General features: G+C 44.3%; 1 protein-coding gene across 4 annotated transcripts in view; it reads left to right on the top strand.

Annotated features, from left to right (window-relative positions):
- The window catches only part of afap1l2 (actin filament associated protein 1-like 2), a 149146-nt gene that overhangs the window by 34193 nt on the left and 98230 nt on the right, over positions 1–16723 (top strand). For all 4 annotated transcript variants that reach the window (XM_046369404.1, XM_046369403.1, XM_046369402.1 and 1 more), the window contains exon 3: positions 15786–15869. In XM_046369404.1, the coding sequence (XP_046225360.1) occupies positions 15786–15869 (84 nt within the window). The remainder of the gene's footprint in view (positions 1–15785; positions 15870–16723) is intronic.

Raw genomic sequence — 16723 nt, 5'->3', positions numbered from 1 at the left:
GCACCAACCAAGAAAGAGAGAAAGCAGCGCAAGCATAGCAGGCCGGCAATTGCAGCCACTACATGTCACAGTCTGACTCCCTTAGATCTGTGCTACTTGCCTTGGCGTAGACCACACTTTGGCGGCTCTCGTTGACTCTGCTAGCTGTGCGCATTGCTCTAAGATGGGCACCGGTGTCATCAAAGGTAGATCAAGGTACATGGAAAGTATTGCCCAGGCCTCGTTCTTGCTTAAGGTAGATTTTGTTTACAACAAAGTTCCAGAGGAGGGAGAAGCTGTCCAAGCTTTCCATATGCCCCTCTACTTGAGCTCCTGGCAAGATTAGGTGGTCCATCTTCCCAGGGGACGAACCTTTCAGACAAATCCAGAAGTGAGGACGGCGGCATGTCTCTTGCTGCTTCAGGCAACGCCCCACTCTGACCAGGAGGTAGATTATACCCCTGAGGAAGAGTTGCTCCGGTCAGCTTGTGCTGCCCAGCCAAACCAAGGAAGTAGGGCAGGATCCAATGGGCATGTTCGACATTGCAGCCAACTTTAAAGGTGAGTCGAGACCTACAAATCACATTACATCCTAAATAGCTACTCAATATTGTTTGTAGCTCAGTCAGTCACAATTTATCCATGGTACGTCTCCATTTTTATGCTCTCGAAACACGGCCAACGACTGATCTCCCCTTCTTCGAGGCACTCCGATGCACTGTCACCAAACTTGAGGTCGGGTATCCTACGCCTCCCCCACCTACAAAGAAGACTAGGATGGTTTGAATCACCCCTCAGGGTAATTCCACATCCTTCCCACAATGTATACCAGCCTTCCCAGACTGTGTGTCTTCCGGGATGGAGCCACATAAGTCACCTTCTCCGGTGACAACCTACCCCCACTTGGATATTTATGGCATGGAGTCATTGAGATGGTTCAGCTCTCCTGTCATGGAGCCTTCCCTGGTTGAACACCTCGACCCAAGGCTCGGGGAGCCGGCTGAGCCCCTCTGACCTTAACAACCAGAGTCTCCTTGGGAGTCCTGTGTCAGGTCACTCCAGAGCCCCCCCATCTCAAGACCCATAAGTCCCTGTGGGGTGGGTCAACACCACTGTCCCCCCAGTTCAGCTATCTAATAAATAGTTCCCATCACATCCAGGCCAATGGTCCGAGGTTGATAGTTCAGAATGTTTCCATTCAAAACAAGCAACCTCTTGAGGGCTACCTTGTCCAACCAGCAGGTCTGAAAAGTTATTTGTTCTTTCCACGGGACAGGTTGCCCACATGCGCAGTCCTACCAGGGAACAGGTGACTTCTCTTGCTCCTCATCTGGAGCAGTGGCGCACGTGTACAGTCTCACCCTAGTTCCTACGCACCATAGGCCAGGGGTACAGACTACATGGGAATAGTGCAGTCCACTGCACAGGTGGAAGCATCCTGAGCCCTCAGACAAGATACCGTCTCTGTTTGCCAAGGGAGCCACACGCGTGGTGCCAAGTGAAGAACCTCACCAGGGCTTCTTCTGCTGCTATTTCTTGGTCCTCACAATCGTATCAACTACATTTATTTCCCTCAACAAAGTATTTTTCAGCAAACGTCTGTGCTAATTGGAAAAGACAAGCGCCGTGAGAGTTATTTAAGATCCTCTTCAAAGAGGTAGGTTTCAGATATTTTTGGAAGATGGGTAGGGACTCTGCAGTCCTGACTTTAAATAATAGGGGCTGCCATTTAGCAGACGCTTTTATCCAAAGCGACTTACAGTCATGTGTGCATACATTCTACGTATGGGTGGTTCCGGGGATCGAACCCACTACCCTGGCGTTACAAGCGCCATGCTCTACCAACTGAGCTACAGAAGGACACTTTAGGGGGAAGCTAGTTCCACCATTGGGGTGCCAGGACAGAAAAGAGCTTTGACTGAGCTGAGCGGGGGTAGGGGTGGGAGGGCCATCGTAAGGGTGCGAGGGCCAAGAGACTTGAGGTGGCAGAACGGAGTTCTTGGGATGGGCTGTAGGGTTTAAGCATAGCCTAAGGATTTACGGCATCTCAACAAGCGTCTGAAGGACAGTAGACCACAAGGATTGCCTATTCCTTGCAATGAGAGATCACAACATCCCTCACGCTAACCCATTAGAGGTCAGACGGGCTTCTGTACGCCTTCCCTCCCTTGGGCCTGATTCCCACCACTCTGGACAGTGAAAGCAAACAATCTAGCCCTCATCCTGATAGCCCTGCCACTGTTAAGGTCTACTTGGCAGCAATCTCAGCCTGCCATGTAGGATTAGGTGAGACGACGATTGGGGCTCACCCCTTTCGTTTGTGGTTTTATTTAGGGAACGCACTTCTTATAAGATGGACAGTTGCTTGCCTTGGCCAATGCCAAGCGTGTTAGCGACCTTCATGTGCTCTCGGTTCAACCTTCATGCACTCAGTTTGCCCCCGACTATTCCAAGGTTATGAAACGTCCTAATTCCGCGTTCATTCCTTGTCATTTCCATGACTCAATAGCCTAGTCGAGCCACTGATATCTCCGTCTCAGAAATTTGTGTGCAGGCTAGTTGGGCTTTCCCTCACACCTTTGTGAGGTTCTATTGTCTGGGTGTCACTGTGCCATCCCTGGTGCGCACAGTCATTGGTGCTGGAGCTGAGTAGGATGGATCAGGCTCACTAGCAAGTACACCAACACAGGCTTCTCAGGAAAAGGGCTAATGGCAATAGGGACATTTTGCAAGTGTCCCGTAGTGAGATGTTAAATCGAGTCGACTGTTAGAGAACTATGAGTTAGGGTATGCAATCCAGGTTCTGTGAAGGAGATTAGGGAAACATTTTACCAGATTGCCTCTCTTGCACGACTCGTAGAAGAGGTAGTTTGTTGAATGAGGAAACAAGAGCATTGTGGGTGCAATATATACACGCGGGGCTCACACCCACAAAGCGTCTGTTAGGCATGATTTGAATAAAGTTTCAGTAAATAGGACACGAAGGGGCGTGTCCCATAATGAGATGTTTCCCTCATGTCTTTCAGACAACCGGGGTTTCATACTGTAACCCATAGTTTTTTCTCCTCAGTAGTTTGTATCTCTCTCACAGAGTGGTGTGTTTCCATGTTCTGGTCTTGGGCTTCTCCTTACTTCCTCCCCTGGCTCCAAACTATCATTTTTCCAAGGCTGCTTTTCTCCTGGGACTTTCACTTCCTTTGAGTAGCTGCTTATAAATAGCATTCATTTCCATCCTCCAAATCTGTTTTCACTGTACCGGGAAAACATAGTCTAATTCTGCTGCTGTTATATTTCTCTCCTGATATTTATATAAAAGGAATGTCCGTTACTAGAGTATTTATTACTGGGGTTACACCAAAATCATAGTCCTAGGTTTTTTCTCTGTGATTCTCTTGGTACAGCCTCAGTGAGATCATTGTCAAATATATATCTGAGAATGGGATCATTTTGGAAAAATAAACAGTGTTTTTTGAACTTGTTAGCCATTAATAATAATAATAGGTCTATGGCTAACTCATTATCCCCTTTTTATATGATATCTTCTGGATAATGACCCAAACTTGTGCATTTGTATTATCTTTTATATGTTGTTTGTTATTTTGGCCAGATCATCATTGCAAATGAGAATTGTTACCCAACTCACTAACCAGGTTGAGAATGAATTACATTTGAGATATTTTAATTAATAACCAATATTCTTATATCAAAATCATCAAGCATAATAACAGTTCTAATAGTTAATAATAATGGCGCCAGAGGAGTGGCTGCTGTTTACAGTCCCCTATACCAATTGTGATATTGTGTGTGTTTTTTTGTGTGATTTGTAACTTATTTTTTCAAAATGTCTCTGCCCCCGTCTCTTATTACTGAAAAGAGCTACTAGGTATCAGGGCAGCGACACCGTACTGGAAGATTTTTTCTTTCACGAGTCGAACGTGAAAGATTTACTTCAGACGCCCGACAAGGCCCTCATCCCTGTCATTCGCAGGAGAAAGAAATGGGGATATCGGGACGTAGGTCTGGGTGCCTTGTAAGGAACCGACAGCGAGTGGTTACCTGCCTTTACCATCGGTCCTATTAGCCAACTTACAATCATTGGATAATGAAATGGATGAACTACGAGCACGCATATCCTACCAACGGGACATTAAAAACTGTAATATCTTGTGTTTCACAGAGTTGTGGCTGAACGACGACCTGAATAACATACAGCTGCCTCCGGGAAGAAATGGGTGGTGGTCTGTGTATATTTGGAAACAACAGCTGGTGCACAAAATCTAAAGTCTCAAGTTTTTTTCTCGCCTGAGGTAGAGTATCTCATAATAAGCTGTAGACCACACTATTTACCAAGATAGTTTTCATCTATATTCTTCGTAGCTGTCTATTTACCACCACAAACCGATGCTGACACTAGGACCGCCCTCAATTAGCTGTATATGGCCATAAGCAAAAAGTAAAACGCTCATCCAGAGGCGGCGCTCCTAGTGACCAAGGACTTTATTAATGCAAGGAACCTAAAATCCATATTTCCTCATTTCGACCAGCATGTTAAATGTGCAACCAGAGGGAAAAAAAATCTCTAGACCACCTTCACTCCACACACATAGATGAATACAAATGAATACAAAGCACTCCCTCCCTCCATTTGGCAAATCTCACCATAATTCTATCCTCCTGATTCTTGTTTACAAGCAAAAACTAAAGCAGGGAGCACCAGTGACTCAGTCAATAAAAAAAAGTGGTCAGATGAAGCAAATGCTAAGCTACAGGACTGTTTTGCTAGCACAGACTGGAATATGTTCCGGGATTCTTCCGATAGCATTGAGGAGTACACCACATCAGTCACTGGCTTCATCAATAAGTGCATCGATGGCGTCGTCCCCACAGTGACTGTACGTACATACCCCAACCGCACTGAGCTAAAGGGTAGAGCTGTCGATTTCAAGCTGTCGATAACCCGGAAGCTTATAAGAAATCCCGCTATGCCCTCTGACAAACCATCAAACAAGCAGAGTCAACACAGGACTAAGATTGAATCGTACTACACCGGCTATGATCCTCATTGGATATGGAAGGGCTTGCAAACTATTACAGACTACAAAGGGAAGCACAGCCGCGAGCTGCCCAGTGACATGAGCCTACCAGACGAGCTACATTACTTCTATGCTCGCTTCAAGTTAAGTGATACTGAAACATGCATGAGAGCATCAGCTGTTCTGGACAACTGTGTGATCACCGACTCGCCGTAGCTTATGTGAGTAAGGCCTTTAAACAGGTCAACATTCACAAGGCCACATGGCCAGACGGATTACCAGGATGTGGACACTGAGCATGCGCTGAACAACTGGCAAGTGTCTTCACTGACATTTTCACTTCATTGACATTTTCAGTCTGTAATACAAACATGTTTCAAGCAGACCACCATAGTCCCTGTGCCCAAGAACACGAAGGTAACCTGCTTAAATGGTTACCGGCCCATAGCACTTACGTCTGTAGCCATGAAGTGCTTTGAAATGGGGATCATGGCTCACATCAAACACCATTATCCCAGAAACCTTAGCACCAATCCATTTTGCATACCGCCCCAACAGATCCAATCTCTATTGCATTCCACACTGCAAAAGGAACACATATGTGATAATGCTATTCATTAACTGTAGCTCAGCGTTCAACACCATAGTGCCCCCAAAACTCATCAATAAGCTAAGGACCCTGGGACAGAAACACCTCCCACGCTGATCCTCAACACGGGGGGCCCCTCAGGGGTGTGGACTCAGTCCCCTCCTGTATTCCCTGGTCACTCATGACTGCATGGCCAGGCACGACTCCGACACCATCATTAAGTACTTCCGGCGCCGACTGAGATGGCCTCCTCGCTTCGCGTTCCTAGGAAACTATGCAGTTTTTTGTTTTTTTTACGTGTTATTTCTTACATTAGTACCCCAGGTCATCTTAGGTTTCATTACATACAGTCGAGAAGAACTACTGAATTTAAGATCAGCGTCAACTCACCATCAGTACGACCAAGAATATGTTTTCCGCGACGCGGATCCTGTGTTCTGCCTTACAAACAGGACAACGGAATGGATCGCATGCAGCGACCCAAGGAAACGACTCCGAAAAAGAGGGAAACGCGGCGGTGTTCTGGTCAGACTCCGAAAAAGGGCACATCGCGCACCACTTCCCAGTATTCTTCTTGCCAATGTCCAGTCTCTCGACAACAAGGTTGATGAAATCCGAGCAAGGGTGGCATTCCAGAGGGACATCAGAGACTGCAACGTTCTCTGCTTTACGGAAACATGGCTTACTGGAAAGACGCTATCCAGGGCGGTGCAGCCAACGGGTTTCTCCACGCATCGCGCGGACAGAAACAAACATCTCTCTGGTAAGAAGAGTGGCGGGGCGTATGCCTCATGACTAACGGGACATGGTGTGATGAAGGAAACATACAGGAACTCAAATCCTTCTGTTCACCTGATTTAGAATTCCTTACAATCAAATGTAGACCGCATTATCTTCCAAGAGAATTCTCTTCGATTATAATCACAGCCGTATATATCCCCCAAGCAGACACATCGATGGCTCTGAACGAACTTTATTTAACTCTTTGCAAACTGGAAAACATTTATCCGGAGGCTGCATTCATTGTAGCTGGGGATTTTAACAAAGCCAATCTGAAAACAAGACTCCCTAAATTTTATCAGCATATCGATTGCGCAACCAGAGGTGGTAAAACCTTGGATCATTGTTACTCTAACTTCCGCGACGCATATAAGGCCCTGCCCCGCCCCCCTTTCGGAAAAGCTGACCACGACTCCATTTTGCTGATCCCTGCCTACAGGCAGAAATTAAAACAAGAGGCTCCCACGCTGAGGTCTGTCCAACGCTGGTCAGACCAAGCTGACACTACACTCCAAGACTGCTTCCATCACGTGGACTGGGACATGTTTCGTATTGCGTCAGATGGGAATATTGACGAATACGCTGATTCGGTGTGCGAGTTCATTAGAACGTGCGTCGAAGATGTCGTTCCCATAGCAACGATAAAAACATTCCCTAACCAGAAACCGTGGATTGATGGCAGCATTCGCGTGAAACTGAAAGCGCGAACCACTGCTTTTAATCAAGGCAAGGTGTCTGGCAACATGACTGAATACAAACAGTGCAGCTATTCCCTCCGCAAGGCTATTAAACAAGCTAAGCGTCAGTACAGAGACAAAGTGGAATCTCAATTCAATGGCTCAGACACAAGAGGCATGTGGCAGGGTCTACAGTCAATCACGGACTACAAGATGAAATCCAGCCCAGTCACGGACCAGGATGTCTTGCTCCCAGGCAGACTAAATAACTTTTTGCCCGCTTTGAGGACAATACAGTGCCACTGACACGGCCTGCAACGGAAACATGCGGTCTCTCCTTCACTGCAGCCGAGGTGAGTAAGACATTTAAACGTGTTAACCCTCGCAAGGCTGCAGGCCCAGACGGCATCCCCAGCCGCGCCCTCAGAGCATGCGCAGACCAGCTGGCCGGTGTGTTTACGGACATATTCAATCAATCCCTATACCAGTCTGCTGTTCCCACATGCTTCAAGAGGGCCACCATTGTTCCTGTTCCCAAGAAAGCTAAGGTAACTGAGCTAAACGACTACCGCCCGTAGCACTCACTTCCGTCATCATGAAGTGCTTTGAGAGACTAGTCAAGGACCATATCACCTCCACCCTACCTGACACACCTAGACCCTAGACTCCAATTTGCTTACCGCCCAAATAGGTCCACAGACGATGCAATCTCAACCACACTGCACACTGCCCTAACCCACCTGGACAAGAGGAATACCTATGTGAGAATGCTGTTCATCGACTACAGCTCGGCATTCAACACCATAGTACCCTCCAAGCTCGTCATCAAGCTCGAGACCCTGGGTCTCGACCCGCCCTGTGCAACTGGGTACTGGACTTCCTGACGGGCCGCCCCCAGGTGGTGAGGGTAGAGCAACAACATCTCCTGACCCCGCTGATCCTCAACACGGGGGGCCCCACAAGAGTTTTGGAGAGAAAAGGGTGCTGTAGTTGTTGTTCTGAGCCCTCTCCTGTACTCCCTGTTCACCCACGACTGCGTGAGCAGGCCACGCACGCCTCCAACTCAATCATCAAGTTTGCGGACGACACAACAGTGGTAGGCTTGATTACCAACAACGACGAGACGGCCTACAGGGAGCTGTACTCCCTGTTCACCCACGAGGACGCCTCCAACTCAATCATAGTTTGAGGTGAGGGCCCTCGGAGTGTGGTGTCAGGAAAATAACCTCACACTCAACGTCAACAAAACTAAGGAGATGATTGTGGACTTCAGGAAACAGCAGAGGGAACACCCCCTATCCACATCGATGGAACAGTAGTGGAGAGGGTAGCTAGTTTTAAGTTCCTCGGCATACACATCACAGACAAACTGAATTGGTCCACTCACACTGACAGCGTCGTGAAGAAGCGCAGCAGCGCCTATTCAACCTCAGGAGGCTGAAGAAATTCGGCTTGTCACCAAAAGCACTCACAAACTTCTACAGATGCACAATCGAGAGCATCCTGGCGGGCTGTATCACCGCCTGGTACGGCAACTGCTCCGCCCTCAACCGTAAGGCTCTCCAGAGGGTAGTGAGGACTGCACAACGCATCACCGGGGCAAACTACCTGCCCTCCAGGACACCTACACCACCCGTTGTTACAGGAAGGCCATAAAGATCATCAAGGACATCAACCACCCGAACCTACACCACCCGTTGTTACAGGAAGGCCATAAAGATCCATCAACCACCGAACCACTGCCTGTTCACCCCGCTATCATCCAGAAGGCGAGGTCAGTACAGGTGCATCAAAGCTGGGACCGAGAGACTGAAAAACAGCTTCTATCTCAAGGCCATCAGACTGTTAAACAGCCACCACTAACATTGAGTGGCTGCTGCCAACACACTGTCATTGACACTGACCCAACTCCAGCCATTTTAATAATGGGAATTGATGGGAAATGATGTAAATAGCCACTTTATCACCTTATATAGTAGTGGGTTATCCCGGGCCACTTTAAACATGAATGCTTTGGATAGCGTCTGCTAAATGGCATATATTATTATTATTATTATATTATATAATGTTACTTACCCTACATTATTCATCTCATATGCATATGTATATACTGTACTCTACATCATCGACTGCATCCTTATGTAACACATGTATCACTAGCCACTTTAACTATGCCACTTTGTTTACTTTGTCTACACACTCATCTCATATGTATATACTGTACTCGATACCATCTACTGTATGCTGCTCTGTACCATCACTCATTCATATATCCTTATGTACATGTTCCTTATCCCCTTACACTGTGTATAAGACAGTTTTGGAATTGTTAGTTAGATTACTTGTTGGTTATCACTGCATTGTCGGAACTAGAAGCACAAGCATTTCGCTACACTCGCATTAACATCTGCTAACCATGTGTATGTGACAAATAAAATTTGATTTGATTTGAAGTTTGCCGATGACACAACAGTGGTAGGCCTGATCACAGACAACGATGAAACAGCCTATAGGGAGGAGGTCAGAGACCTGGCCGTGTGGTGCCAGGACAACAACCTCTCCCTCAGCTTGATCAAGTCAAAGGAGATGATTGTGGACTACAGGAGAACAGAGCACGTCCCCATTCTCATCGACGGGGCTGCAGTGGAGCAGGTTGAGGGCTTCAAGTTCATTGGTGTCCGCATCACCAACAAACTAACATGGTCCAAACACACGAAGACAGTTGTGAAGAGGTCACGACAAAGCCTATTCCCCCTCAGGAGACTGAAAAGATTTGGCATGGTTCCTCAGATCCTCAAAAAGTTATACAGCTGCACCATCGAGAGCATCCTGACGTGTTCCATCAATGCCTGATGTGGCAACTGCTCGGCCTCCGATCACAAGGCACTATAGAGGGTCGTGCGTACGGCCCAGTACATTACTGGAGCCAATCTTCCTGCCATCCAGGACCTCTATACCAGGCGGTGTCAGGGGAAGTTCCTAAAAATGGTAAAAGATGCCAGCCACCCTAGTCATAGACTGTTCTCTCTGCTACCACACGGCAAGCAGTACCGGAGCACCAAGTCTAGGTCCAAAACACTTCTTAACAGCTTCTACCCTCAAGCCATAAGACTCCTGAACAGCTAATTAAATGGCTACCCAGACTATTTGCATTGCCTCCCTCCCTCTTTTACACTGCTGCTACTCTCTGTTTATTATCTATGCATAGTCACTTTAACTCTACCTACAACTACATATTACCTCAATTACCTCGACTAACCTGTACCCTCGCACATTGACTCTGTACCGGTACCCCCTGTATATAGCCTTGCTATTGTTATTTTACTGCTGCTCTTTAATTATTTGTTACTTATCTATTTTTTACTTAACATTTATGTTTATTAACTGCATTGTTGGTTAAGGACTTGTAAGTAAGCATTTCACTGTAAGGTCTACACCTGTTTTATTTGGCGCATGTGACAAGTACAATTTGATTTGATTTTCTAGAACATTCACAAAACAGGCTACACTCTTAGAATTAAGGTTGACTTGAGGATCCCTGGAGATCCTCAGGGAGCCCTGGACTTTCTCAAGGAACCATTGCTAGTCAATGACATCATATTTGCACCTTTGGTTAGTTGAGGGTTCTTGGAGGATCATTTAATGGTTCAATGTAGCAAAGGGTTCTTGGAGGAACCTTTTCGGTGGCGCTTTAAGAGCATTTTGGATTCATTTTGCCTTTGGATTTGCCTGTCAGACTCAACAATGGAGTCAAGGACTGATGTAGCTTGTCTAACTGTAATTAAATTGAATTTCTAAATGGAATTTCCTGGCATATTATTTGCAGTTGAAGTTTATTTATAGTAAAGTGTATATATTGTATATGTCAGAAGACTGAAGGCGTGGCTAATTGGGGGCATGGCTTTCAAGAAGTTATTTTATGCCATCCGTGAGAGTAATTATCATTCATGTTCATGTGTGCCGTTGTATAGTCATTAAAGGTTACAATCATTGATATATCTATGATTGACCTATTTCCACCTCTATTTATCTGCCTGCTGACTTGAAATTCAACAGAAAAATATCCATTCACTACTCCTATAAACAAATGCTTTGCCAACCATGCTCCTCCCCTCCACAAAGTCGACCAATCAAAGACGGAAGCAATGGATAGAAGAGGGCTGTCCCACCAAGACCAAGACCAAGCTGCATGTCTGGCAGACATATCAGTGTGGATGACGGATCACCACCTCAAGCTGAACCTCGGCAAGACGCAGCTGCTCTTCCTCCCGGGGAAGGACTGCCCGTTCCATGATCTCGCCATCACGGTTGACAACTCCATTGTGTCCTCCTCCCAGAGCGCTAAGAACCTTGGCGTGATCCTGGTCAACACCCTGTCGTTCTCAACTAACATCAAGGCGGTGGCCCGTTCCTGTAGGTTCATGCTCTACAACATCCGCAGAGTACGACCCTGCCTCACACAGGAAGCGGCGCAGGTCCTAATCCAGGCACTTGTCATCTCCCGTCTGGATTACTGCAACTCGCTGTTGGCTGGGCTCCCTGCCTGTGCCATTAAACCCCTACAACTCATCCAGAACGCCGCAGCCCGTCTGGTGTTCAACCTTCCCAAGTTCTCTCACGTCACCCCGCTCCTCCGCTCTCTCCACTGGCTTCCAGTTGAAGCTCGCATCCGCTACAAGGCCATGGTGCTTGCCTACGGAGCTGCGAGGGGAACGGCACCTCAGTACCTCCAGGCTCTGATCAGGCCCTACACCCAAACAAGGGCACTGCGTTCATCCACCTCTGGCCTGCTCGCCTCCCTACCACTGAGGAAGTAAAGCTCCCGCTCAGCCCAGTCAAAACTGTTCGCTGCTCTGGCCCCCCAATGGTGGAACAAACTCCCTCACGACGCCAGGACAGCGGAGTCAATCACCACCTTCCGGAGACACCTGAAACCCCACCTCTTTAAGGAATACCTAGGATAAGATAAGTAATCCCTCTCACCCTCCCCCCTTTAAGATTTAGATGCACTATTGTAAAGTGACTGTTCCACTGGATGTCATAAGGTGAATGCACCAATTTGTAAGTCGCTCTGGATAAGAGCGTCTGCTAAATGACTTAAATGTAAATGTAAATGTACTACTTAAAGGTTAAAGGCTGACATAATGTGAACTTAAAGGGCAAAGTAGTATTCCATTACAATAGTCACCATTTTGTTACAATGTATTATTGATAGTTATTATGATATTAAAATACTAATCTAATGCATTTACTATAATAATAACAATAACAATCATGACAGTAATAATATATTACATGACAGTAATAATATATTACAATTAAGGTTCAAATTTGAACCTCTCTCCTCACAAAAGAAGTTCCTGTTTGAACATTTACAAATGTGAACTTTTTCTAGAGGGGTTCCTCGAGGAACCTTTTTGATTCGAAACTGTTCACCCACAGTGACATCATCATTTTGAATCCCAAAAGGTTCTTCGAGGCTCCTTTTCTTCTCCAGAGTGTACACTGCAATAGCCAAAACCAACTATCCCCGTCTCAAAAAACCCTTATCGTATACTTTGTATGTGACTCTTTCTCCACGGAGCCCCCGCAGACACTCGTGTTGTACAAAGCATTTGACAACTGATGTACAATGCATTTGACATTGATTGTGATTAGGGCTGTGGCGGTCACACAATTTTGTTAGCTGGTGATTGTCAAGCAAATAACTGTTGATCTCACTGTAATTTGAACGTTTATTAACATAAAAACATTTAGCATCTCCAGGCTTCCACACATAGCCTACAAGCTATTTTAAAAAGTTGAATACATCTATGTAATATAGCCTACACCTTCACAATAAATCCATTATTTATTTTAGACTGGTCTGAAGAAGCATGATTTGAAGAAAATGTAGTCTATTTCAGAAGAAAATAATAGTATACTCTTGAGTTGTCCTGATGTGGCAATGTCAAATGGCTGTGGGCTACACTAGCTGTGGGCTACACTAGTTAATTTAGCTTATAAGATTAGCTTATAATTCCATGGCATTATTTTATATTATTTAATTTTTTTATAGTATGAAGAATACAATTGAACAAATAATATAAATATTTTCTCCAAACGATTTTGAGGGTGTACGCGGATGCGGCTATTCTGTGTTGAGTGGTTAACAAAGAAATTATTTCCCTTATATAACTCAATTTAGAGTTTTTAATGTATTAACTTTAGTTGTTCTACAAACACTGGGCTATATGTTTGGATTTTTAATACATTGTAAGGCTGCATGATGAGACTCCAGTGATGATTTGAAAAAAGTAGTTTGAAAGGCATGAGCTCTGCTTAGTTTTCATTATCAATTTGACAAGCATTTGATAATGCCTCGAATTTCATGGCGGCATTCCCTTTGTGGCTTTAATACACCCTAAAAAAAAATCCTTGCCTTTTGCGGCCCGAAGTGCTGTGTTGTGCCCTTCTCCCTGAGTGTGCTGCGCAATCCGAAGCGTCTTTTCACTCACACTGCTCTCCTTCACATGATCAGGTCTTTCTCACAGGCTACAAGTTAAGACAGACACATCGGCGACGCAACTGCGCGTGTCCTTATTAAATTCCAAGGTGCATATTGAAGATATTGGAAGAACTGTCCACATTTACTTTTCGTCAGCCAACAAGATGTTTAGGCCTAACGAACAGCAAAATCACGAGCCTATAGCACCCTACTATCCCCCATAGTACAAAGGTTGACATGTTCTATTCTGTGCGAGAAATAAATATTCCAAACATAGTCTGGGACAGTTGTGGGATGCGATAGATCCCAAATGAATACAACCACTAGCATAAAAAAAACAGATCAGAAAGTTTAGCTTAAAATTTCGATAAATTCTTAGGCTATTTCCTCACATTATAAGCGCAGCAATGTACACATGGTAGTAGGCTATAAGCACAAATATTCCATTAGAGGAAAACACCATTATCAAAAGTTACCGCAAATGCAATTATGCATGGAATGCTTTTATTATAAAGGTGCATTTGATAGTGATCTTCCTCAAACTAGAAACTCACGCGCTGCTTATATATGCCAGTTAGGCTCTACATCCCTTGTAAAGTAGATTAATGTGTTTAATTTTAAGAAGTTATTTGGCCACTTTAGTTGTGATACAAACCTTATTAAAACATACAGGCCTACGGTTTAGGCTACATGAGGTGTGCGACTATGATTCCAACAAAAAGTCATGGTTTCTTATGCTGGGCATCATTCACAAGTGTTAATATGTCATTCACAAGTGATAGGATAATATTGTCACCCATCAGACTATGTTTGATTTAATCTTGTCTTTCCATTTACTAAATAATATATGTGTGAAATTTGTTTTGATTTAGAATTTACCATTATCATGCACCTGCATTGTGACAGGGGCAGTGGGGAAAAATACATGCCATCTATGCATTTAAATAGCGAATGGAGGATGCTTTTTCCCAGAGTTTATTTTCATGCCAGCCAGGGAGGCTGTTCTCCTGTTGTAAATATAAGCAATGCGCTTAATATTAGGAAAGTTGAGAAATAAATATAGTAGGCCTAGCCTATAGAAAGCTGATGGGAACCTCCTGTTTTCTCCCACAATTGCATAGCCGATAGAAATGTTGCGCATCAGGAGCTCACTGGGCTCTCGTATGGTGTTTGATTCGATTTCTAAAGACATTTGCATTGATGTCAGAGTGATTTAGAGGGACAATATAGTTCTGAGTACCAAGCAGTTAGCAGGTTTGGTAGGCTACTAATGACCAGCAGCATCAGAGCTCAGAGACGTCTAATTACCGTGGTACTAAATGGTCATGTTGAATTTGACTGCCTTCATGACTCGTGACCGCCGGTGTGGTGGTAATACAGTCACCACAACAGCCCTATTTGTGATACTATTGATAATATTTTTCTGATACAGAAATACTTCCACAACTGTTGTACTGTCTCCGCACGAAACTTTCGTAGTTATTTGTTTGGGCATAACAACTATTTTTGTTATATCACTACATGTTTGCCAAATCTGTTGTACTTCAATTGTACAACTTGAGTGTGTACAGGGCCATAGTGTAGTCTTTACATGATGTGTAACCCTTGATCCAAACAGATAGTGTAGGATCAGAAAGTGTAAGTCAGGCCTGTGATCTTTGCAACCTTCAAAAAGAGGGGAAGTTTCTGACTCATGTCTGATAAATGCACCATGAGCGTGCATGGGAATAATAACCTTTTAAAACATTTTTTAAAATCTCTGTTTATCCATAGGTTTTGATCTCACTAGAATGTATATTTGTTCATGGTGAATTTTTGAATGTTGTTATATAGTAGAAATGTTGATAGACTATCAGTGTATTAATCTCAATAGTAATTTATTAATCTCAGTAATTTATAAAAAATAGTTGTTAATATAGGTTTTGATCTCACTAGGATGTATATTTGTTAAGGGTGAATTTTGGAATGTTGTTATATAGAAGAAATATTGATAGACTCAGTGTATTAATCTCAATAGTAATTTATTAATCTCAGTAATTGATTAAAACTTTGTTGTGAACCTTATTTTATTTTGAGTTTCACCTCTGACTTCCCTGGGCTGCCACAATGTACAGTATCATAGCATGATTCTGTTCATTCAAAACATAATTCTGAAATAGGTTGTATCAGCAGCATTCATAATGAAGTATATTTCTCATGTTGATTGATGTTACTGTTTTCTCTCAACTGCTATGTTTCAGGTGGTGGTGGTGGTGGTGATGAGGAGTACATCTACATGAACAAAGTCATTGTGACTGGGCAGGGTCAGGACAAAGCTGACAGAGGTGAGAGTTCAAAGGTTGTTTCCTACAAGGTGGAACCTGCTTGATGGTGTAGCACTCTGTACTTGTTTGGTTCATACATTGTAAATTAGTATTATTTAGGCTTTACATACTTTCATAATCCAATATTTGAGGTGTACTTAATTTAGCTTGAATTTTGCACTTTTGGTATTTGACCTACGTATTTGAACCCAGGTCTGGCTTTAACTAAAGTCACAGTCCCTCACAAATAAGAGTAACATAGAATAAAATTGCTTAATTAATGTCAATCAATAAACCAAATTTCGCTGTGAAAACCCAGAATTATGCACGTAAAACACAGTCACGGTTGTTTTGTTGGGACTATGCTCTTCTTAAACCACTGGAAAATTGTATTGCTGCTCATATCAGGTTCACCATTCAATCACATGTTTTATGTGCTTGATAGGCTACATCACACTTTCCACAGGTGAGACTAAACAAAGTTTCCAACAGTAGCTGTCAGTGGTGTTTAGGTGTGTGAAAACGACCTTTCCACACCATTCCCCCTCCCCCACACACACACTCGTTTCCTGTGTATTTCTCAGTAGTTCTTTCTTTGTCCCCCCTCTCAAACCCACCACCTGAGGCGAGCCATTTCGTTTGGACTGTGATAAAAAATGAGCAGACCAAACACTAGACTTAACAGACATCTACCACACTGAAGGCCATTAAAGCCACAGGCTTTTTTTTATAGCCACCCCAAGTACAAGGGTGTTCTCAGATCAAAAAGATGTCATGCATCTAGACCATTTTCTTTATTTGAATGGAGGGGTTGGGAAGGGTGTTTATTATAACACAGACTAAAGACTGCATATGTATGGAAACATTGAGATCCT

The sequence above is a fragment of the Oncorhynchus gorbuscha genome, linkage group LG11 (assembly GCF_021184085.1).
Source record: "Oncorhynchus gorbuscha isolate QuinsamMale2020 ecotype Even-year linkage group LG11, OgorEven_v1.0, whole genome shotgun sequence".
In the NCBI taxonomy this organism is placed as follows: Eukaryota; Metazoa; Chordata; class Actinopteri; order Salmoniformes; family Salmonidae; genus Oncorhynchus; species Oncorhynchus gorbuscha.
This window is presented reverse-complemented; position numbering and strand designations above follow the sequence as displayed.